General features: G+C 44.4%; 1 protein-coding gene across 1 annotated transcript in view; it reads left to right on the top strand.

Annotated features, from left to right (window-relative positions):
* LOC126252653 (uncharacterized) overlaps positions 1 to 26,192 on the top strand; it is a 915,736-nt gene that overhangs the window by 583,024 nt on the left and 306,520 nt on the right. The window contains exon 6 of the mRNA XM_049953555.1: positions 21,332 to 21,391. Within this exon, the coding sequence (XP_049809512.1) occupies positions 21,332 to 21,391 (60 nt within the window). The remainder of the gene's footprint in view (positions 1 to 21,331; positions 21,392 to 26,192) is intronic.

Raw genomic sequence — 26,192 nt, 5'->3', positions numbered from 1 at the left:
CGCCGCAGTTGCAACTGAAATACCTCATTTTAGAGTTATTAATATGAAGAGTAGAGGTTGAAAATAGTGCTTCAGTTGTAAGGTTCTTTTAATTTTTCAGTACTTAAAGACCGGTTACGGGCTCTCACATGCCCACGATCAGGTGTTATAACTTTGTGCTGTGACTCCGAGCGCCGCAGTGGACGAGTGCAGGACGCGGTGTATCCGAGCGCAGCTGAAAAATAAAAACAACCTCACAGTTGAAGTGGTAGTTTCAACCTCTTCTATAATGCTCAGTTGCGGATGTTCCTCCGGCAGGATTGACTGTAATGCGAAAGAGAAGCACACTTCGTATTATAGCAGGCCAAGTAACTTTTAGTGAATGATGCCCTACACTTTAAAGTCACGCAGAGAAATGGTGACACAGAGAAATGACACTGTTTTTCAGTACAATCACGAACTCTCTGTAAACAACGGTTAAAACGTTCAACCGATCGGCCAGTTCATCGACAACAGGAATCCGTTCCTTGGTCACGGAGGCATTCGTGAATAGCTGTGTAAATGTCGTCATCATTGGAAAATCGGCCGGCCGCGGTGGTCTCGCGGTTCTAGGCGCTCAGTCCGGAACTGCGCGACTGCTACGGTCGCAGGTTCGAATCCTGCCTCGGGCATGGATGTGTGTGATGTCCTTAGGTTAGTTAGGTTTAAGTAGTTCTACAGGGTGTGGTAGATAAGTAATGAGACTCAGTCTAGAAAAACAAATTTATTGATCCAATTTGTACAAAACGTTAATATTCTTCAAAGTACTCGCCTTGGGCGTCGACACAACGTTGCCAGCGCGTTTTCCAAGCTTCATAGTCCCCACTGTAGTCCGTTTGAGTTATCCCAGTTAGTGCCTTCGTGACAGCACGTTGGATGTTCGGAATATCGTCGAAACGATGACCCTTCAGGCATCTTTTGACCTTCGGAAATAGGAAGAAATCAGGAGGACTCAAGTCAGGGCTGTATGGTGGCTGTGGCAAAACTTCAACTCCAATTCGGGTCAAGTAGGAGGTCACGAGGAACGCTGTGTGCGCCGGAGCGTTGTCGTGGTGGAGACGCCAGCGTTGAGCAAGGTCCTGTCGCTTCCGTTTGACGGCTCTGTGCAATCGCTGAAGGACTTCTTTGTAGAATTCGGCATTGACAGTCTTCCCCTGAGGGACAAACTCTTTGTGAATTAACCCCCGCTTGTCGAAAAACACAATCAGCATTGTCTTGATGCGGGACTTTGACATTCTTGCTTTCTTCGGCCGCGGGGATGCCGGTGTGTGCCACTCCGAGCTCTGGGCATTCGTCTCCGGGTCGTACTGGAATGTCCACGATTCGTCGCCTGTTACTACGTTGTCTAAAAAGTGTGGATTATTTTCCAAATCATTCAACATCTCACGGCAAACGTCCACTCGTTGTTGCTTTTGTTCGGCGGTGAGCACTCGGGGAACCAATTTTGCGCAAACTTTCCTCATCATCAAATCTTGCGTAACAATTTGGTGAACCGTAAATTTACTCACGGAGACCTCATCGGCGATCATTTTGAGACTTAAACGACGGTCGGAGTCCAGGAGTTCTTTCACTTTGGCCACCGTTTCATCCACACGACTCGTTAAAGGGCGTCCAGATCGTTCCATGTCTTCAACGGATTCCCTCCCGTTTTTAAATTCATTAAACCACCGGAACACTTGAGCTCTTGATAGGGAGTCTTCTTTGTAGGCCTCCGTAATCATAACAAAAGTTTCCGAAGCAGTTTTGCCCAAGCGAAAGCAAAATTTGATTGCATACCGCTGTTCTATCGAGCGATCCATCTTCAGCGTTTTCACAAGTGTCACGGGCACACAAACAACGTAATACGCGAAGCTCGACCCTCACTGCACCAGAGCTCCGACGCGACTGCGAACCGGTTCTATTGTTAGCTCAGATCCCCCACCACGTGACGTACAGGTGGAGACCGCCCTGCGAGCGACTGGGGCGCCGCGCGGCGGCCAGTCTCATTACTTATCTACCACACCCTGTAAGTTCTAGGGGACTGATGACCACAGATGTTGAGTCCCATAGTGCTCAGAGCCATTTGAACCATTTTTTTGGAAAATCTCTTTCCCCGCAGATATTGTTTCAGCTTGCTGGAAAGCCCACGGTGCAAGATATGGACTTCCCTATCGGCATTACCCACATCTGTGCGAGTTTCGTCATATTCTTGGCATCATTTCTCTACGTCTGAACGCGGCATTGCATTTGCTCCATATACCGCCAGAATTTCGAGGCGAATCTGAGTGCATCTAGACGTTTTACTCTCGAGAATCGTTCTGTCCCGCCTACTTCAACTTTGAGGGAAGTTCCTTGTTGCTCCGGCATTTCAGTCGCACGCTGTGACGCACCTGTGTTTGCGGGAAACCCGGAACACATACTCCCTCCTGACAATGCGCCATTCATGAAACGCAGTCGTCTTAGCGTCGTGCAACATGTGTAACTAATTTTATGAAGTCCGTGCATACAAGCACATTTTATAAATTTACACAAATTCATTAAAAAATGTTCATATTGTCCGCCATTTCCTTCTGCAGACGCATTGCTCTCCGAATCCTTTCATGCACCGCTGGAGAGTGTCGAATGGACTCGCAGGATCTGTGACACGTTGACAGAGCGTGTCTGCATTTGGAATATTTGCTGCATAAAGCATTTTCTTTAATGGACCTACGTATAATAAATCACAATAATGTGGTTGGGAGACCGTTCGCGCCATGGAAAACTAGTCTTCCACGGTTCTTTTGTCATTTTTCAGCTCGCCCTGGAGAATGACTGAAATGAATTATTAATGAACCGTACACAGAAAAACAACAGCTCTTACACACCTTTATCGTCTGCATATACAGGGTGATTCAAAAAGAATACCACAACTTTAAAAATGTGTATTTAATGAAAGAAACATAATATAACCTTCTGTTATACATCATTACAAAGAGTATTTAAAAAGGTTTTTTTTCACTCAAAAACAAGTTCAGAGATGTTCAATATAGCCCCCTCCAGACACACGAGCAATATCAACCCGATACTCCAACTCGTTCCACACTCTCTGTAGCATATCAGGCGTAACAGTTTGGATAGCTGCTGTTATTTCTCGTTTCAAATCATCAATGGTGGCTGGGAGAGGTGGCCGAAACACCATATCCTTAACATACCCCCATAAGAAAAATCGCAGGGGGTAAGATCAGGGCTTCTTGGAGGCCAGTGATGAAGTGCTCTGTCACGGGCTGCCTGGCGGCCGATCCATCGCCTCGGGTAGTTGTTCAGGTTTCATAACTAACCTTTTTCGTAGGACTCTCCATACAGTTGATTGTGGAATTTGCAGCTCTCTGCTAGCTCTGCGAGTCGATTTTCCTGGGCTGCGAACAAATGCTTGCTGGATGCGTGCTACATTTTCATCACTCGTTCTCGGCCGTCCAGAACTTTTCCCTTTGCACAAACACCCATTCTCTGTAAACTGTTTATACCAACGTTTAATACACCACCTATCAGGAGGTTTAACACCATACTTCGTTCGAAATGCACGCTGAACAACTGTCGTCGATTCACTTCTGCCGTACTCAATAACACAAAAAGCTTTCTGTTGAGCGGTCGCCATCTTAGCATCAACTGACGCTGACGCCTAGTCAACAGCGCCTCAAGCGAACAAATGTACAACTAAATGAAACTTTATAGCTCCCTTAATTCGCCGACAGATAGTGCTTAGCTCTGCCTTTTGTCGTTGCAGAGTTTTAAATTCCTAAAGTTGTGGTATTCTTTTTGAATCACCCTGTATAAAGCCTGGGCCATAAATCAGTTGTCAAAGATACATTTGGTGCAGTTAATACTAGGCAAATTAAAATACAAATTTATTATCAACACAAAAATACATTGGAGTTCACTGGACCTTCAATACTGATTTACAAATTTGGTACAATACTGATTTACAAATTTGGTAACAAATCTTTCGGGACTAGAGGTTATCAAATTCTGATTGGATCTGTTCCTTCAAATGCTCAACATCCAGAACCTTAACCGAGTAAAACTAATTTTTATTATACCCCCGAGTGAAAATCCCACTGTCTCATATCTGTAATAGTGGATGCCATCCAGTATTACCCTGTCTGCTAATCTATTGATCAAAGTTTTCTACATCTACATCTACATCTACATCTACACTCCGCAAGCCACCTGACGGTGTGTGGCGGACTCTCACAATTTCTCAATAATGAGGCGTGCTCCATGTTGTTCCCAAATCCACTTCTCCTTAACTGGCTGTAGAACAAAAACAAAACAGTGATGTCTGCTCACTCTGCTATTCGCCTTAAAAGTAGCTTAGTCGTTCGAAAGAATGCTTGCGATAGGCTTCTTGTCGAGTTGCGTACAACTCGCAGAATTATATACACACCTGACCGAACCATCTTCATTTAGACCTTGAAGTAAAGTAGGCCTATATGGTCTCAATTTCAGATTTTTCTGCGTTCTTCGTAACTTATTCTTGCTACTCCATAATTGTAGAACACTTTTCTTTGAGATTTAGTCGTCGTCTGCTCAGAACATTGGGTGACAACATCAAAATTCTCTTCGTAACAGACATTGGCTTAGCTGAACGAGAAACCTCCGCTACCGACCCAGTCTCTTCAAATCTTAAACTTAATTTGCGAGAGCTTATGGAGATGTTTGCAAAACACGGTGAAAGCATGACCACAATTGCAGTGATATCTGTGATTTGTTTGTGGGCCGGCCGCGGTGGCCGAGCGGTTCTAGGCGCTTCAGTCTGGAACCGCGCGACTGCTACGGCCGCAGGTTCGAATCCTGCCTCGGGCATGGATGTGTGTGATGTCCTTAGGTTAGTTAGGTTTAAGTAGTTCTAAGTTCTAGGGGACTGATGACCTCAGCTGTCAAGTCCCATAGTGCTCAGAGCCATTTGAACCATTTTTTTTGTTTGTGGGACAAAACAAAAACAAGCTGTTCTGTATTTAACTTTCTACTCCTTGTTTCACAGAAAACAACAAACAACATAACCTCAGACTGCAAGGGTCAACTGGCTTGTGGGTAACTACGCACAAGTCAAGTTCACGACTGACTACCACTACGTTTGGCGAAACAAAGCCTAAGGATTGCCAGTGGCAACTAACTAACAGCCCTCCCCGTAAAGTCCGCAAGCCGCTGTACAGTGCATGGCCGAGGATAATTCGTACCGCTATTAGCGATTTTCACTCCCATTGGGCGAGGGAAAAATGTTTATATGGCTGTGTGCGCGACCCAATCTCTCTTAACTTGTTCGTATGATCTATACCAGAGATATATAATGAGGGAACCAGAATTATCGCACAGTCTTTCGTGAATATTGGTTCTCTGAATTTACCTTACAGGGTACATCGAAAAATCTTCTCAGTTAAGTTCTCCGAGCGCCTTTGTTGCTCTGTGCGGGCTGTAGCGACCCATTACGACTCAAACAGAAGTTTCACTAGTATTTCTATGCTATTTCCTTCACAGATATACTGTCGTTTCTCAGAATCTTGTCAAAAAATGTACGTCTATCATTCCCCTTCGACACAGGATATTTTACGTATTCGTGCTATGCTGTAACACATCTTAGTGTTATGCCCAGATATTTGTACCATGTGACGGACTTCAGACTTCACCAACGATCTTGTGAAAGGATGCTGTCTGGTTGTTTCTCTTTCAATTAGTTACGAACATTATCTTACATTTATCCAAGTTGAAAGTGAGTTGCGGTTTATTATGTCTGATACAGATTTTCTTAAATGTTTCTAAGTTCCTTACGATCGCTGAACGACAGTACTTCCGTATGGGAAACAGCATCATCAGCTAATCTGATACAGCTCTTAAGCGCATTGACAACATTAGGTGTCCTATTAGACTTAATTGGATAACTGGAACACATCATATATTAAGTTAGTGTTTATTTCGTTGGTTCCACTGTAGTGTTAAGTCTTGGCTCTTCCCTGCACACGTGACCCTATGTTCGCGTCACACAACCAGGCATGGTAGGGTTGAAAGTATTAAGGTCCCAGAATACTGTTAAAGATGTATCTTCTTCACAGTTGAGTTAGTGAAAACATTCCACTATACTACAAAATCCGCTAGTCAGTAATCTTAACAATTTATCTGGCTGCGTGTTTATCTTTAAGAGATAGTAGGAATGAGCAAGGAGACAATTAATTTCCTGATTTTCCGCAAAAAATAAATCATCGAGTGCTGCCATTGTGAAATAATTTTGTACGTATGAGATTACATTCCATCCTTCGCAGCAGTGATAGCTGATGGGCCCTTTGCCTAACTACAATTAAATTTCCTGATTCTGAACACAACCACATCTTCGATTAGTGCAATGAGGAAAGTAACTGTCACTGTCAAGAAGGCGTTTAACTCTCCCGTGTCGAGTTCAGTCCGCAATCGAGAGATAAAGGAAAAATTTTAAGCATTATAATGTAATAATACTCATGAACCTAACTCTCAATATTCAAAGATAAAAATCAGCAGTCAATCGACAATTGATTAATTTATAGTAAAGAAAATCACTTTGGTGTCTAACCTACATTTTCACATATTAAAAGTCGGTTCTGGTGTAACATAGCATATGCTCTACAAAGTGTATCATTTAATTTACTTCTTGGACAGACGATCAATGAATAGTCTAAAAAACCGGAAGAGAAAGTGTGTGCCCGCAGTTCTAACGAAGACAACGAGCTGGAAGACTTAAAAGGTAAGTACTAACTAACGAAGACAACGAGCTGGAAGACTTAAAAGGTAAGTACCTCCACGTAAGGCGTGTATTTGGCAGTCTACAAACTCTTCAAGGGAAGGGGGAAAAGAAACGGCGCCCCACGAAGGAATTATTCGAATGGGATCGAAATTGTAGATGTGATGCGCATGTACATAATAAGAAACTATTACAATTTAAAAAGTATTGGATGAGTTATTCAAGAGAAAGCAATTCACAAATTGCGCAAGTCAGTAAGGCGTTTGTCCAACTCTGGCCTGTATGTAACAGTTACGTCGCTTGGCACTATTTGAAAGGGTTGTTCAATGTCCTCCTGAGGGATATTGTACCAAATTCTGTCCAGTTAGCGAGTTACATGGTCAAAATCTCGAGATCGTTAGAGGGCCCTGCCCACAATGTTCCAAAGGATCTCAGTCGGGGAGATATCCGGCGACCTTACAGGTCAAACAGGCAGCAAGAAGTACGGCCGTAGTAGGGTCTGGGAAGCACGAAGAGAGACAGCAGAAACCATCGCCGTGCGCGAGCGAGCGTTATCTTGTTGAAATGTAGAGAATATCGTCGACGTACTGCTATGCGGTAGGGTGCCGAGGATAACCTGCAACGGGGGTTCTGCTATGAAAAGAATCCATCAGACCATCATTCCTGATTGTTGGGCCATTTGGGGAGCAACCGACAGGTTGGTATTCCACCGCTATTTGGGGCGTCTCAGGATACGTCTTCGACCTGGAATCTCATTGAAGAGAGTAGAACTGTCTTCAGTGATGAGACCCGCTTCGGACTGAGCCCCGACGACCAGCGAAGTGATGCCTGGAAACGCCCGGACAGCGATGGGATACCAAACTGACTGTCGCCGGCCGGACGGCACGATAACAGGGGAGTTAAGGTGTGCAGTGCCATTTCTTTTCTTAGTAGAACTCCTTTGGTTGTCATCCGTGGCACCCTTTGAGCAGAGCGGTAGTCTACACGCCGTTTTGTTGCCCTTCACGGCAAGCCATCCTGGGCTTACATTTCAGCAAGATAATGCCCGTCCGCACACGGCGTGTTTCTCTTGCTTGTGTTCATACTTTCCAGAGCCCACTTTGGCCAGCAAGATCGTCCAATCTCTCCCCAAATGAGATCCTTTGCAGCATTACGGGCGGGATCTCCAACCATCTCAGGATTTCGACGATCCAACCCAGCAATTGGACAGAACTCCGCACGATATCCCTAAGGATAACATGGACCAACGCTGTCAATCAATGCGAATAACTGCTTGCGTTATGGCTATAGATGGATCAATGCGTTACTGACTGGCTAAATTTGTAAAGCTCTATTGAAGAAATCATCCAATTTTTCTGAAATTGTAATAGTTTGGCGATACATATCCATCACAGCTACTAATTTTCGTCCCAGTAGGATAATTCCTTCGTGGTGCGCCTCCAATGCGTTACTGACTGGCTAAATTTGTAAAGCTCTATTGAAGAAATCATCCAATTTTTCTGAAATTGTAATAGTTTGGCGATACATGTCCATCACAGCTACTAATTTTCGTCCCAGTAGGATAATTCCTTCGTGGTGCGCCTCCAATGCGTTACTGACTGGCTAAATTTGTAAAGCTCTATTGAAGAAATCATCCAATTTTTCTGAAATTGTAATAGTTTGGCGATACATGTCCATCACAGCTACTAATTTTCGTCCCAGTAGGATAATTCCTTCGTGGTGCGCCCCCCCCCCTTTTTTTTTACGTTCGTGGATGCCCAGAATACACGTTAGTATACCTGAAATTTTTCATCGAATTAAACTGGGTTGGAGGGCTTACCGAAGGAATTCAACAGGCTGGTTCAAATGGCTCTGAGCACTATGGGACTTAACATCTATGGTCATCAGTCCCCTAGAACTTAGAACAACTGAAACCTAACTAACCTAAGGACATCACACAACACCCAGCCATCACGAGGCAGAGAAAATCCCTGACCCCGCCGGGAATCGAACCCGGGAACCCGGGCGTGGGAAGCGAGAGAATTCAACAGTTTTTGATCAGTGTGTACTACCGGTTTTAACGTACGGGTGTGAAACTTGGACTTTAAATGAATTATGGAAAGGTCTCACTAAGAAAGATCGACAGAAAATTGAAGATATCCGAGCAATAACAGGAGTAAAAGTTATTATAGAACGGGTTTAAGACTCTAAAATGGCAATGGCAGGACATATTGCGAGATCGAAGGATGGAAGACGGACAAAATCAGTTTTAGAGTGGAGTCCCGGAGAAAAACGAAGACCACCAGGGAGACCACCTGATCACTGGGATAAGAAACTCAGGGAAGTTGCGGGCCTCGACTGGCAGAAGGCAGCAGCGGACAGAGATGCTTGGAAAAAGCTCTTAAAATGTATTTAAGAACTTAAAGAGGCTACATCTTGTATAGATTGAATTAGCTGGACAATAAATTAAATAAATAAATAAATACGTTAAGTAAAACGCAAGCACGAATTCGCTTGCAAATGGTGTGTTATCGGTTCGTGCTGTGAGAGCGCGGTTTCCCCCGCCTGGCGGAAGGCAGTGAGAGAGCGGTGCTGTTCTAGGTTAGGTAACGAGGCGCGGCCGCAGCGGGAGTTACGTCCGGGCAGCACGCGAGGCCCCTGGGAAGTGGCCCGCTTTCAGGGACGACCGCGTCCGGGCCACCCACCCACAACAGCTCCCGATACGCCACTACCTCTGCACTCGATCCAACAGGCGCAGCGTGCTGTAGCAGATTTACTAACATCGCTGCCCAGTATCATTCCCACAGAGAGAAGCCGGTAATAACCTTGTTGCTTCCATTGCTCTGGAAATAGGCACATTAGCGGTGAAACATTGTGGAGAGAGTAAAGGCGATTCTCTTACTACACTACTGGCCATTAAAATTGCTACACCACGAAGATGACGTGCTACAGACGAGAAATTTAACCGACAGGAAGAAGATGCTGTGATATGCAAATGATTAGCTTTTCAGAGCATTCACACAACGTTCGCACCGTAAACACCTACAACGTGCTGACACCAGGAAAGTTTCCAACCGATTTCTCATACACAAACAGCAGTTGACCGGCGTTGCCTGGTGAAACGTTGTTGTGATGCCTCGTGTTGGGAGGAGAAATGCGTACCATTACGTTTCCGACTTGTAGCCTATCGCGATTGCGGTTTATCGTATCGTGACATTGCTGCTCGCGTTGGTCGAGATCCAATGACTGTTAGCAGATATGGAATCGGTGGGTTCAGGAGGGTAATACGGAACGCCGTGCCGGATCCCAGCGGCCTCGTATCACTAGCAGTCGAGATGACAGGCATCTTATCCGCGTGACTGTAACTGGTCGTGCAGCCACGTCTAGATCCCTGAGTCAACAGATGGGGACGTTTGCAAGACAACAACCATCTGGACGAACAGTTCGACGACGTATGCAGCAGAATGGACTATCAGCTAGGAGACCATGGCTGCGGTTACCCTTGACGCTGCATCACAGACAGGAGCGCCTGCGATGGTCTACTCAGCGACGAACCTGGGTTTACGAATGGCAAAACGTAATTTTTTCGGATGAATCCAGGTTCTGTTTACAGCATAATGATGGTCGCATCCGTGTTTGGCGACATCGCGGTGAACGCACGCACATTGGAAGCGTGTATTCGTCATCGCCGTACTGGGGTATCACCCGGCGTGATGGTATCGGGTGCAAATGGTTACACGTCTCGGCCACCTCTTGTTCGCATTGACGGCACTTTGAACAGTGGACGTTACATTTCAGATGTGTTACGACCCGTGGCTCTACCCTTCATTCGATCCCTGCGAAACCCTACATTTCAGCAGGATAATGCACGACCGCATGTTGCAGGTCCTGTCCGGGCCTTTATGGATACAGAAAATGTTCGACTGCTGCCATGGCCAGCACATTCTCTAGATCTCTCACCAATTGAAAACGTCTGGTCAATGGTGGCCGAGCAACTCTTAATGAACTGTGGTATCGTGTTGAAGCTGCATGGGCAGCTATTCAAATACTGGCCATCCAAGCTCTGTTTGACTCAATGCCCAGGCGTATCAAGGCCGTTATTACGGCCAGAGGTGGTTGTTCTGGGTACTGATTTCTCAAGATCTATGCACCCAAATTGCGTGAAAATGTAATCACATGTGTTGACCTTCAGTTTTATCAAAGATAAAATACCTAAGTAAGATCCGTCCTATCCGTTACTGATGATCCGAGAGAGTCCTGATGATTGAGAAACTGTTGCAATGTTTTATGAAAAAAATAATAGTAATTAAAATTTCAGTAATTTCCAAGATTACAATGAACAGGTTCAGTAAAAGATAATTCTTGTGAATGTTTCATGGATAAATAAGTTTTCAATTTTATGCAACTGTAATCAGCCAGAAATATTTGTTAACGTCTTGAGCAAAAACAATAGTAATTGTTCATGAATAGTAATAAAAATTGAAGTTGCATGAAATCAATAAGCCACTAAAATCATATAACTAACTTTGCCATTCTTTTAGAATCGAAATTTTAAAATCGGAAATTAAGTAAGGCAACTCACAGGAAAATGATTATTGAATTACGCGGCATCATAACGACAGTTTTTAAGGTAAATGACAGCATTCAGTAATTAACAAACATAAACAACATTTTGAGTAAGATTAGAGACAGTAAGCATTACAGTGAGGAACGTTACAAAATTATTGCATTTACGTAACTGTTTACTACTGATATGTTGTGATTTTGTTGTTGTTTGACTATTACTAATTGATTTCCACGAGGTGCTACTTAATTGAAAGGAAATCTGTCCAGTGTGACATATCCATCTGAAATTACGCCAGGGCAATATTTACCACTTTTGTGCTGTTTTCGCCTTGCAACAAAACCAAGCAATCTCGGGTTAAGTTTTTCACCAATAACAAACAGTGATTATATTGACAGTAATTTTGCTCACGTAGTGAGCTGACGAACGTTATTTTTCTGTAATTCATTAACTAAACTCATGACATTTTCCAAATTCAAGCAACTGCTGTTATTCCATCCAGCCAGATTTTGTATTCATGTAAACTTAATTGAGTTTTTACTTCTTGTCGTCATTGCTGCAAGTGCAGAGCATTGGTGATTGCGCTATAACTGCACCTACATTTCACGGATTTCATTTATTCTTCGGAATACATGCCTTTCCCACGTGACAGGGAACTTTAGGTACACGGTCCATTTAAATCCTAAGTAGCCGGAAGTGTAGTGGATGGTTATAAGTGCACTCTGTCACTTTGTTATCTTGATTGCTAGGATGTCGCCATACAACATGAAATGCCCACAGTTTTAGGTGATGGTTACAAATAAAGTAGTAACAAACTACTTGTATGTCCATCGTTTCCCGATATGTTTAAAAGAGAGTGACAGAAACATTTATGAAAGTTTTTCTGTACTTAACTGTACTAAACAGACTATTTGAGACTGAGTCTCATACCGTGCCAAATAAATTGTTCTGTCATCTGCTTTGTCACGTGAATAAAAGTACAGTAGAATTGTGGTGCTTCGCGATGTAGTCGAAAGACACTTATCGATAACGAGAGAAGGCTGTGACGTTATTTTTTTAATCAGTGTTGTGACTGGATGATGAGGCCCATCACGATTCGAAGATACCTTTACATATGTCTCTGAATCCTCTTCCTTCTTCAAGTTGACGTTTCTGACATATTCCTTTCCTCGGCGATTGTCCCAAGAACTTCCTCATTTCCAATCAGCGTATTTAATCGCAATCAACCGTGTGTCAACTCGAACGGGCCAATTCTGTCCTTTTTTAATTTCCGTGAGTCACCTCCAGACAATGCTGTCCTTCAGATATACGTTATTAGACATTCCTTTTTCAAGTTAAGGCCTACTTTTGATACTGGTATATTTCTTTAGGGAAGGAATGCTGCCTTTCCATGTGCTGGTCTGCTTCTCATATCCTCGTTCCTGCGTACGTAATGCATTATTTTGCTTAAAGTAACAGAATTACTTCTAATATTTTCTTCTTTCTTTGCTTCACTATCAACCCATTTCTACGCTCTTTGCACTGTTCATACTATTCAATAGGACCTATAATCACGGAATCTTATCATTAGTATTGTTTCACCCTGATTTTAGTCCTCTTCATCAACCTTTATTTTATTTCTTTCATTGATTTCTCTGTATAGAGACTGAACAGTAAGGGAGAACGACTTTTGGACATTTTAAGCTTAGGACTTCGCTCTTATTGCTGCACTCTCGTTGTATATTACCCGTCATTCGCTACTGCGGTACCGTGGTCTGGGTGCTTCCACGTGCAGCTCTGGTGAGGCCGTATGGCGCACCAGAGAGCTCCAGCCGCTACCTGCGCTGCGTGGGTGTGTGGCTGCTCTCTACGGGGGCGAGGTGTTACAGTGGTCTGTCTAGGCAGCGATAAGAGGCGCCTCGCGCTAATCCAAGATAACGGATATCTTCCAGGAAATCGTCGCAGACCGAACGCTGCAGGTTCTCGCTTCTGAAAACCGAGCGATAGTGATTCCAGTCGAAGGGTTTGAGCGAGTTTCTTCCTGCTGTCTGTTTCTTTCCCTTAGTCAGCTTCAACGTATGCTGAAACTTCCTGGCAGGTTAAAATTGCGTGCCGGGCAGGGACTCGAACTTTGGAAACTTTGCCTTTCGGCCGGCAAGTACTCTACCGATTGAGCTATCAAAGCACGACTTACGACCCGCCATCACAGCTTACTTCCGCTAGTGCTTCATCTCCTACCTTCCAAACTTCAGAGAAGCTCTCCTGCATACCTTGCGGGACTGGAAGAAAGCATATTGCAGTGAGTGGCTTGTTTCGAAATGAATTTTCACCCTCTAGCGGCGGCCCGCGAAAGGCCAGGAAGTTTCATCAACATGTCTGTCTTTTACATTTAGCTTAAGCAGCCTTTCTTAAATTATTTTGTGTGTAATGTGATATTACGTAACTATGTTCAATGTCTTCTCTCTCTCTCTCTCTCTCTCTCTCTCTCACACACACACACACACACACACACACACACACGCGCACGCGCGCGCGCGCGCGCAAATTATATTCATAAAACTTCAGAGTAGTCGCAGATGAAGTTTTCAAGCAGATGTGATTTGAGCTTGTTCTCTTTAACTTACTTCTTTTACTATGTGCTAGATTCTGTAAATTACAAAAGTAGTCTCAGATTTTACAGTCTGAATACCTCACTTTTCTCTGTGCCACGCTAAGGCTGATTGCTGAATAGTGTACGTCATTTCAAAAATGGCTCTGAGCACTATGGGACTTAACATCTGAGGTCATCAGTCCCCTAGAACTTAGAACTACTTAAACCTAACTAACCTAAGGACGTCACACACATCCATGCCCGAGGCGGGATTCTAACCTGCGACCGTAGTGGTCGTGCGGTTCCAGACTGAAGTGCCTAGAACCGCTCGGTCACCACGGCCGGCTGTACGTCATTTCTCTCTTCTAGCTTTGTATTTATGAATTCTACTGTTTTTTTTTTCATTTTGATCGATTATCAACAACACACTTCATACGGGAGTAAATGAGAAAATAAGAATTGTACTTCCAATAAAATAAAACAGGAGGCAGAAGTAAAAAACGCGGGTTTGCCCACACGCTGCGAGACTCCGACGGCAACAGAACTGCCTGTCGACACTGGCTTCTTATATTATTGTTATTACTTAAAAGTTTAATTCCATAGGACCAAATTGAGGAGCCAATCATCATGCTCATGGGACGAGTCAGCACATAAAATTACATCATAAAAGTTAATAAATAAAATAAAATTTACCGTACTTCTATGCGGATTACAAGTTGCTGAGTACGTATTAGCATAATAAACAATATAACACAGGAATTTGTCTAATTTTTTTTCTAGAAACTGCACGACGCAATAGAAGGAGTGAGTCACAAAAAAATTCTTTAATGTAGATTTGAAAGTGAGACGATTACGACTAAGATTTTTCAATTCTTGTGACAGCTTATTGAAAATGGATGCAGAAAAATACTGATCGCCTTTGTGGACAAGAGCCAAAGAGGTGCGATCCACATGCAGATTTTATTTCACCGTAGCTAGTTCTAGGAGTACTATCAGCTGAGAAGATGGATGGGATAACGATATGCACACATACAGGGGGCGGTAGCATCACGTAGGCAAGGTACAAAAGGGCAGTGCATTGGAGGAGATGTCATTTGTACTCAGGTGATTCGTGTGAAAAGGTTTCCAGCGGGATTATGGCTGCACGATGGGAAGTAACAGACTTTGAACGCGGAATGGTAGTTGGAGCTAGAAGCATTGGATATTCAATTTCGGAAATCGTTACAGTATTCAGTACTTCGAGATCCACAGTGTCAAGAGTGTGCCAAGAAAACCAAATTATTGGCATCCCCTCTCACTAAGGACAACAAAGTGGCCCAAGGGCTTTAATTAACGACGGAGAACTACGACGTTCGCGTAGATTTGTCAGTGCTAACAGAAAAGCAACACTGCGTGAAATAATCACAAAAATCAGTGTGGGACGTAATGACGAACGCATTCGTTAGGGCAGTACGCTGAAATTTACCTCCAATGGGCCATGGCAGCAGACGACCGACGCGAGTACCTTTGCTAACAGCAGCGCCTGTCTTGGACCCTTGACCACATCAGTTGGACCCTGGACTATTGGAAAACAGTGGCCGGTTTCAGTTGGCAAGAGATGATGGTAGGACTCGAGTGTGGCGCAGACCCCTCGAAGCCATGGACCCAAGTTGTCAAGAAGTCAATGTGCATGCTGGTGGTGGCTCCGTAATGGTGCGGGCTTTGTTTACATGGAATGGACTGGGTCCTCTGGTCCAAACGAGCCGATCATTGACTCAGAATGTTACTTGGAGACCATTTGCAGCCATTTGCGGACCTCGTGTTCCCAAACAAAGATGGAATTTTTATGAATGACAATGCGCCATGCCATCGTCCCACATTGTTCACGACTGCTTTGAAGAACATCCTGGACATCTCGAACGACATGAATCCCATCGAATATCGAGAGGACTTATATAGAGGAACCATGGCTAAATATTTCTGCAGGGGACTTCCAACAAGTTGTTTAGTCCATGCCACGTCGAGTTGCTGTACTACGCAGGGCAAAACGAGGTTCGACACGATATTAGGAGGTATCCCATGACTTTTGTCACCTCAATAAGCTCGCATTGTTTAGAAGAAACGATGTTGCGGAAAATAAATGTTGAGAGGCCAGTGTGAGAACCCCAGACTCCTGAGCAGGGGTCGACAAGATGTTGTGGATTTAAAACGCACATCGATGGAAATGCCTATTTCGGAGCCAAAAATACCCTTTGTGAATGGGACTGCATTGCCTGCTGCAGTTAGCGTTATCACCTTGTCAGAGCACGATCGGGCAGTGCGGGCTCTGAGAAGCGCTATCTCCTCTGACGCAGAGGCTTCTGACACTATGACGTCACGGTGATAGCGGATTGCCCTTGCGTGACGACACACATTGGTCTGGCAGGAAAAGGTGCGTACGAGCTCGTCTACAGAACTATTTGGTTGGAATGAGCCCTCTGAGTTGTTCCTTCACATGGTCTGGTGCTTTGCCTCCTGGTTGACTTCTTTCGTGTGAACCGCGAAAGAGTAACATTAGTATATTGGAAGAACAATCTTATATCAGGTGTAACAATCTTATATCAGGTGATTTTTTCCGACGGTTCATCTGGTTCTCAAGTAGCGGATGTGCCGGTTACGTGACGTTCTAGGATTTTTCGTAGAGTCATTGATCCGTCATTTGAAACTTTCCCGGAGATAAGGCATTACCAGCTGCGCTCTTGCAGTTGAGTACTAAAGACTCAGTACATTCCAATAAAGACAACATTATTTCCACAAACGCAGTCCAGTTGCAATAAATGTTTTACTGGAATGAAAAATTCTCCAGTCGTAGCACAAAAAAGACGATTATGTTCTGGGCGGAGTTACCGATGTAAAAGACGGGAACTAGTTTTTCGACTTATCTGGCAGCTTCAAAGACATTTAAATCAAAACATCCTCACGTATTCGCGCTTTTTTACGTGTTCGTAATAGTTAGTACACATGTCGTGCAATATAATGCATCGCGTCAGCTAAAGTAAAATGATAAATGTAATCATGTCGTATAATATGACACATGCCATCATGTCATCCAACGTGGGATTTGTCATGTCGTGGCATATGACACAACGAGTCATTAAAGTTTAGGATGCATGCATCCCCACTCTGCGATACTTCCTATTGTAGATGAATGCCATTCTCGGATGCTTCCTGTTGTATAATAGATGCATCCTACCCTCTAGAAGCACATAAGTTCTAAGAGAGCTGGGGAAGTACGGTTAACTTGTAAAAAACTGCAGATACGTCAAAATGTTTTGGTTTAAATGTTTTTGAAGCTGCCAGATATGTCGAAAAGCTAGTCCCCTTCTTTTACGTGCCTAACTTTGCCCAGGACATAATCGCCTTTTTGTGCTACGGTTTTTCATTCCGCTTGTCAACTTTAACTCAACCATAATTTTGACTTCAGACCGCCAGAGCATGGCACACTGATGTAGAGTTTTGTTGACTCGGCCGATCACTGATGTGGCATACGGTTTCTTATTATCTTTCGAGCCACGTCTCTTTATATCTTGGTAAACGATAAAGCTTTCACAAAACAACAGCACGACCATTAATGACATGTATTTTTCTACCTTTTTAAAAAATTTGGACCGATTCGCACTAAGTTTGAAACGTAGAAAGGCCGAAAAAATTCACAAAGATTTTTTTTTTCACGTAAAATCCGATGAAGCTAGATTTTTGAAAGAGAGTTTTCAATTTTATCGTAAGAATGCACTTTTTATTTATTTAATTCATTTTAAACCGTTTCCGCGCATTCAGTTCAAGTAAGAACGCATTTTATGTGCTGCATTTAGCTCGACTTTAAACCATCATATCTCGACAGCGGATAAAGGTTATTGGATTAAAAGCAAATCGTTTTGACTTTATCTACCCTCATGCAAGACTGACTCGATTGGTACAAGTATAAACAATAGAACTAGCGACCTTCAAAAATATCACAGAACAACGTGTTTTTTCACGTAAAATCCAAACCGAGCAAGATTTTTTCAAACGGTTAAACTTACCTCAGACTAGGGTCCGATTACCGGTCGACTAAAATTTGAACCATCAATCTCGCTCCAGTCCGGAGTTACTTAAGCGTAAAATTCGAACTGTGCACATACAAATGGTGCCATGAACTGAGCATAAACCGGCCGCTGTGGCCGAGCGGTTCTAGGCGCTTCAGTCCGGAACTGCGCTGCTGCTACAGTCGCAGGTTCGAATCCTGCCTCGGGCGTGGATGTGTGTGATGTCCTTCGGTTAGTTAGGTTTAAGTAGTTCTAAGTCTAGGGGACTGATGACCTCAGATGTTAAGTTCCATAGTGCTTAGAGGCGTTTGAACCATTTTTGAACTGAGCATAAATTTCAGCCGAATTAAAATCTTTTGCAAAAGATTCGTACAATTTTACCTTGGCATCACCTCCGGTTCGTCGTTCCAACCTTTATTTATATACTGTAACGTAGCTACAGTGAGACCGATGTTCGAATGGCTATATACATGGCAGATGGTGCGGGCTAAACCAAAAACTTTTTACCTTATTTTCCCAGCACAAGTGGGAACCGAGAACCAAGAATTCCCCCCCGCCCCGACCCGCCCTCACCTCCTCCAAACCGCGATTCTGCGCGCGGCTTTCCATACGTATTCGTAACAGCGCTTCCGCGCAGTAACGTTTTTATTCTGCACCACCGACAGGTTTCGGTATTATTTTGTATCGCCGTAAAGTGTACGTATGGCACGACGACATAGTTTCAAAAAAAGACGAAGTACATCAGATTTTTACGAGAAAATGGACCATCGGAATTAAAACGGCCATTGATTCTTACATGTTAGACTGAGAGAAAAAGTTATGTGTGATAGTGCCCGAAGAGCGCTGTGAAACAAAAGTGCCGGTCAGTGTTTTTAAGTATGCTACGGACGGCACTGGCTTGCAGACGTGTAGCGTGTGGTTGCGCATTACTGCCTTCCCATTCCCGTTTCTCGGGCGTCAACACGGCGGTGGTGTAGTGCGTGGGAAGTGGAACAGATTTCAAACTAGAAGACCGCGAAAGCTGCTCAGCACCCGCCCTCGCGTGACAGTGGCGCTGGGACAGAAGACGGCCTTCCGCCTCGTCAGCAAAGCACTGCCGTTCCGGGAGCCGAGCTAAGGCGTCCGCTTTCAGCGGCGCTGTGCTGTGCTGTGCTGTGCTAGCCGGGTTCTGCTAGGCTGGCGGCCTCACTCAAGCCGCGCCGTCATGGCTGTGGCTTCCCACGCTTTGACAGGTCGGAATGAGGAAGCGCCACTCTGACGTTCTCACCTTCCCAAGCTCAGCTCTGCGTTATTACTCAACACGACGCTGCCGCGCGATTCCTGCCAAGTAACCATACAGCCTTCGATGAGTACGCTGTTTACTTAGTGGGCTCGCCTCGAAGGGCCCAATAACCAAATGGGGCACGAAAATGCTTGTATATGGCTGCCTGCTTTTCTCATCGTTTTTCGGCTGTCCGTGCAGAGCCAGATGTTGTGCTGCCTTCAGAACCAGAGGCACACTGGGCAGCTGGTTACATCATCTTAGTTGGAGCGCTTTCGGCCCCCCCTGCAGTGACAGTGCACATGTGGCCTCCAAGTAAGGGCCAGCAATCATTTTCGCACATAGTAGCAAAAAGTGCAGTTTAGATCGCAATTGTTTATTTAATGTAGTCCACATATCACTAATTTCGCAATCCTCGGATCATTTCATATTTCGTCACATGTGGTTACAGTCGGATTGGTTTGATGATGGCATAAGCCGAAAATGTGTGGAATACAGAAAACAAAATTATAGCGGTCTAGGCTGAAAGTATTAGCAAATATAGTTTCCAGTTCCGCTGTACCAGCTACCTTGTGCGCTGACAAAAATGGTTCAAATGGCTCTGAGCAGTATGGGACTTAACATCTGAGGTCATCAGTCGCCTAGAACTTAGAACTACTTAAACCTAACTAACCTAAGGACATCACACACATCCATGACAGAGGCAGGATTTGAACGTGCGACCGTAGCGGTCGCGCGGTTCCAGACTGAAGCGCCTAGAACCGTTCGGTCACAACGGTCATCTGTGCACTGACAGTTAACGGGCATCGACAATTATAGGAGAAAAGAATTGCTGTTTAATTTAATTTTGATATAGCAGTTTATCTTGTTTCGGTACTCACACTGCTTTATTTTCTGATAAGACAAACTTCATTTAGCGGTAACTCGCAATAGTAATGTTGACAGACGTATAGTTTGCTGTTTTCCGCTCTGTGAGCGGCAAAAGTCTCAGAAAGTGATTTTTCCGTTGGATTATTAAAGTGACTATAGAAATTAATAAACAAGTGTAGAGGCTACCAGTGACGCTACTTCGTCCACTCGAGGATCAAACGGGCACAATGCCGCAATTGCGTGCATTCGTCCTGTATTCAGACATTACTGAAAGATCTTGTTGAACACTTACGATGGACCGAGTACTTTTCATTAGGTGCTACCTCAGCGAAGCTTCAGATTGACATATAACAAGCAAAACTTCACTTTAAATATTCGAATAGCATAACCAGAATTTCTGTGTCGTCATCGTCACTGCCGCCGCCACCACCACCACCACCACCACCACCACCACCATCATCAATAAAGATCCTCTCCAGACTCATTGTTCAAATGTGTGTGAAATCTTATGGGACTTAACTGCTAAGGTCATCAGTCCCTAAGCTTACACACTACTTAACCTAAATTATCCTAAGGACTAACACACACTCCCATGCTAGAGGGAGGACTCGAACCTCCGCCAGGACCAGCCGCACAGTCCATGACTGCAGCGCGAGACTTATTAATTGAGTATGGTCTTCAGCTGTTCGTATACGTGTTATTCGTACATGTTTTACGGAAGCGCGCTCGGAAAACTTTTGACAGCACGTGACTTGCCAAGGTCAAGTACGAATGTGGATTTCTGCGCTGATTAGATCCGTACTCACTTGACACAACCGTCATTGCGGTATCGGTCAACAATTGGTATAGTCCTGACCAGTCATTGCTTTTGTTTTTGTATTTGTGTCGCTATACCACAGGCGATTAACATTTTCACCTAAATAAAGGCGTCCGTGTCCACTGTACTTGAGCCATCCATTGCTTTCTGTGTATCCATTAAGCTACAGTAAGATCAGTCATTTCCTGCAAGGTTACGGCGGGAGAGTTAGCTACTGGGCTCCAGGGCTGTGTTTTAGTACTAGAGTGATGAGCAGCACATGTGAGCGTCGTTTACTTGGTGCATTGCTGTCAATTCTTTTTTTGAAATTTGTGGTAAGGTCTTATGGGACCAGACTGCTCAGGTCATCGGTCCTAAGCTTGCTCACTACCTAATTTAACTTACGCTAAGGACAACACGCACACCCATGCCAGAGGGAGGACTCGAACCTCCGACGGGGGTATCGCGGTCAAGCATTCTATACTGACGCTGGGCTTTTTGTTGCAGGGAACCACTGAACGGGATCTCTGCCAGACGTGACACAGACGTCGACGCCGCCACTGTACGGTGAGTTGAGACCTCTATACACAAAGTGATTAGTTGGCTGTCCTGCTCTGTCCTGGAATAGCAGTGTGGAGCCGTGGTTGAGACTTCACATCCATAACCACGCAAGTCAAAAATTGCGTTTTAGCTTATTGACTTACTCTTCCCTGGAGCATGGAAATCGCTCCGGTTGAATGCTTAGGCATGACCTCCTGAAATCGCTTTATTTCTTCTACAGCTGCCATAAGACTACTTCTCTGATCGCAGACAATGTTTCGTAACTAGGCATAATAAATGCATCGACATAGACCATGTCCACATCACAAATGTGTGTGCTTGCGACAATTTTAGTGCTCTATATCACGTTCATCTTAGCGTGCGGTGGTCACTTGGTTAAAATAGGAAAACCCTCCAACTGCGCCTCTCTTCCCGAGACTGTCTGTGGACACAGATTTTACAGGTATGCGCACCGCTGTTCATCGGTGATGACAACAAGTGCGATCCTAAGGAGAACATACCTGAAGTCGATTAGAGTATGTGTACCATATACATCTGAGGATTGCGTTGGTAGCTCCTAAATCGATCATGACACAGTCAGCAGAAACTGAAGATAATTTTTGCAGTCAGAGGCAAATTTATTAACAATCTCAACTTACGTAAAAGGTTTTGTGGGAAAATTTGCTCATAACATATGCATTTCTGCGAACTTCATTGCCAAACTTAAGTCACTGAGACTGAGTAGTTTTGCTTTAATAGCCAGCTTTGATCAGAATTCATTATTCACGGAGGATTCTCCTTTAGAATATTTATTTCTTATTGGCAGAAGGTATGATAAAGAGATTTCAGCTTTGTTCAAACATGTTCTGACCTCAGTTAATAATGAATTGTTGAACAGATTGATGGTGTCGTCAGGGACAGCCTTTTTTCTTCCTTAGTAACTAATTTCTTTGTGGAGGACTTCGAACAAGAAACGCTGGAATCTACCAATTTGAAACACACAGCATTTTGGACAATTGCTGATGACACGGTTGTAATGCGGCCCCACGGTTGGATTAAATTGCGCGAGTTATAAATCACCTTACTTCCATCCATGAAAAAATTCTGTTCACAGTGGAAATTGAAAAAGAGGGATGCCTTGCATTTTTGGATGCGTTGGTTCGTCGCAAAAATGATGGCTTCCTGGGACACGCAGTTTATTGGAAGGCGACCCATACGAACTTATGTTTACTTGTAAATAGTTGCCACTACCCTTTTTAGACGATGAATGTTCTGAGAACTTTAGTTGACTGAGCACATAACGTTTCTGACGAGAGCAGTCTGAACGGTGAGCAGAATTAAGTGAGTTTTAGAAGCAACCGATTATTCTCCATAATAGATACGTACGCTGCGGATAGAACCTAAGGTGGACATAACGGACGAGAAAGAAGACAGCGAGGGACACTTACATCCCAGGCTTTCCTGCCATCCGTGGGACGACTGTCATCAAAAATAGGTCGGATTCTCACCAAGCACAAAGTTAAAGTGAGTTTTCGCCCTCCACCGAAGACAGCAGTACTTTTGGTTACTGTCAAAGATGACATGCTCCACAAGAATGAGGTTTTACAAGACCTCCTGCGAATGTGTCCTTTCGAACATCGGGCAGAGGACTTGCACAGTCCATGAAAGATGCATGAACAACCAGAGATACGCCGTGCTCTTTCACCCCAAGAAATGGGCTCTGACTGAGCACTGCATCAACACCGGTCACGTTATGCGGTGTAAAAATGTCGAAATACTAACGTCGACTTCATACTTTTGAGACTAGATGGTGAAAGAAGCAGTTGAAATTCGTTTGGCAAAGAATTTAATTAATAAAGATAAAGGTTTCAGCCCGGACATATAATGGAACCCGGTGCTTTCTTTAATAAACTCGCAAAGACGTCGCTACAACGCAGCTCCTGACGATACTTCGATATCGCAGCATGGATCGACTGGGCAGCCACAGACTCAATTTATGCATACATCTTTGCCGTGGATGCGCTTGTGGTATCTGTGGCTGCATGTACAGTGGCGCGGTCCGCGGATTTAAAAGGACGGAGCGAGTGCTGGCGTCTCCCGGCCAAAAGGTATACGGCGACATTTCAGGTGAAGAAAGAGGGTTTGCACGAATGGAAGCCCTAAATTTAATGGAGCAACGATGAATAACATGAGGAATAGTTGCCTCTTCTGTTTGACTGTCACGGATTTCGTTGTGCAGGTTAGGAAAAAAATCAGACGGGCTCAGAGATCTGCTCTGTCTACCAGCATTCCTTCTTTCATTTACAGTTCGTATAGTGATTAATTGTGAGTTGATGCTTTCGAGTTAGCGGTAGGAATAGCCTGATGATATTAAAAACAGTTGGAATGGATCATTCCCTGTCTTGTTAAGGGGACGAGTGTAGTCTTTATGATTGCTAAACAGAATTCGATATTGAATCTTTTCCTGTGTACAGTTTTGAAACTTCGGGAGAGATTACAACTGTGACCTAGGCTGGGACTCAATCCGTGACATTTGTCTTTCACAGATAATGTCCTATGGAGTGATCCACACTCAGGCACGACGCATGAGCGGCTGTTAGTGCTTCGTCTCGCTTCTACTTCCCAAATTTAGCAGAAGCTGGACTGGTACTACAGAAAGAAAGGCATATCACCGACAATCAGTTTTGCCACAATCTAGGGGTTATTTCCAGAATGTTTGCAACATGGTATGGAGGAGCGTTACTTTGAAAATTGCGAAGCAAGAGTTAGGTACTGGCTGTATTGAAGCAGCGGCAACTGTTTCTGAGTTTTCCTGGGTAGCTCAGTTGGGATGAACATTGCCAGCGAAAGGACAGGTTCTGATGGCTCTGAGCACTATGGGACTTAACATCTGAGGTCATCAGTCCCCTAGAACTTAGAACTACTTAAACCTAACCAACCTAAGGACATCACACACATACATGCCCGAGGCAGGATTCGAACCTGCGACCGTAGCAGTCACGCGGTTCCAGACTGAAGCGCCTAGAACCGCTCGGCCACCAAGGCCGGCACAGGTTCTGAGTTCAGGTCCCAGTCCGACACATAGTTTTAATCTGCTGTAAATGTGAAGACATAAATCTTTTTAAATTGCGTCATTATTGTGGCTCAGTAGCGGTCCTGACCTTTAACTGAAGAGTGGTGTGATCTTTTACTCGAAGAGTAGTGTATTTATTTGTTACGACGAGATAAAACTACAGTCGTCCAGCCACAACTGTGGTTTTTTTATTGCTCTGGAACATAGATCATTGGAACTACAATATATAAAATAGTACTTCACTTTATTACATGACTGACACAAAAAATTTACATAACTTGATACCGTCCTTTGCCATAAGAGTGCTCAATATATTACAACAGCCATTGACTATTTAAAGCATCAGTCTTTGCATACAATTACAACTCTTTCTCTTGAACTACAATGTTCAGCACCTACAAAAGTACACTTCCATCCGAGATTTGAATAACTCTTTACTTTTACTCGATAATGTTGACTGCTTAGGTCACGAACTGGAGCGAACGTTTCCGTGCTCGGCTCTATATTGACCTCCGTGCGAGGGCACTGCAGTGCTGAAAGAGAAGTATGGTCTTGTTCAGCGTGTCGCATTCGTCGTTGCGGATTGCAACAAGATATCGCCAATGTTTGTGGTATCGATGTGCACTGCCGACTTTGATATGCGTCCGTGATCTCTGGACGACGCCACAGTACTGCAATTTTTTTATACTGGATCCTATGGTACACCTCTTTAGGGTTACTGGGAATCCAGGTGATATATGGAGATTCGCAGCTACGAATAAAGCATATCAGTGTGAAGGACGTACCGTAAGTGGCAGTTTAAATAGCAGCGCGGCAGTAAACCCTACAGGAAATGAATAAAATTGCTTTTACACGAACAGGGAGGCCGCAGTCCACATACTGAAGCTGTTTGTGTGTTAGACACGTGTTGTTTTCTGAAACGAAGTATTTTCGCATGCAGAGAACGCACTAACTCATCTGAGTCACCGAGGAGACTGGGTATTGCTTACAGGAGCCGGCTGTGTGTGTGTGCGTGTGGCCGTATAGGGCGGCGGCGCCCGGCGTGCCCTTTCTGGGCTGGGACCTTGGAACGACGGCGACTCCCCACATGTGACCCCCACAAGCCGAGCGATACGCGAGTCCGCATCTGTACGCGTGGCGCAGACATCACGTCGCAACGACCTTCCCTGTAAGGCAGCATGTTGAGCTGCATCTCAAACAGACAAACACTCCGCGGGAACAAAAACAGTGTGAGAAATTCTAAGTGGCAGAAAATTACCAAAAAGAAAGATTTTGGGCCGGCCGAAGTGGCCGTGCGGTTAAAGGCGCTGCAGTCTGAAACCGCAGGACCGCTACGGTCGCAGGTTCGAATCCTGCCTCGGGCATGGATGTTTGTGATGTCCTTAGGTTAGTTAGGTTTAACTAGTTCTAAGTTCTAGGGGGCTAATGACCTCAGCAGTTGAGTCCCATAGTGCTCAGAGCCATTTGAACCATTTTTGAAAGATTTTGCGAAACGTACCATTCATCGCAACCCTCTGAATACTGAATGGAGTAAAGGCTAGCGCTGAAACCCCAGAAAAGTAATGACTTTATATCCAAAACGCTCCCGAGTAGGCCTAGACACTTAATTTGGATTTCCTAAGGATCCACCCTCTCCCCCTGAGGCTGTAGGCAAACAGAGCGTCACAACTCCCGTGCCATTCGAAGCATCTTCCGAAAATCTTACTTACGCGCGGTCCTAAAGGCGATCCCATTTACTCGTATGAAAGTTGATAC

Source organism: Schistocerca nitens, chromosome 4 (genome assembly GCF_023898315.1).
Source record: "Schistocerca nitens isolate TAMUIC-IGC-003100 chromosome 4, iqSchNite1.1, whole genome shotgun sequence".
Classification (NCBI taxonomy): domain Eukaryota; kingdom Metazoa; phylum Arthropoda; class Insecta; order Orthoptera; family Acrididae; genus Schistocerca; species Schistocerca nitens.
Note: the sequence above shows the minus strand (reverse complement) of the source record. Positions and strands in the feature narration are given on the sequence as shown.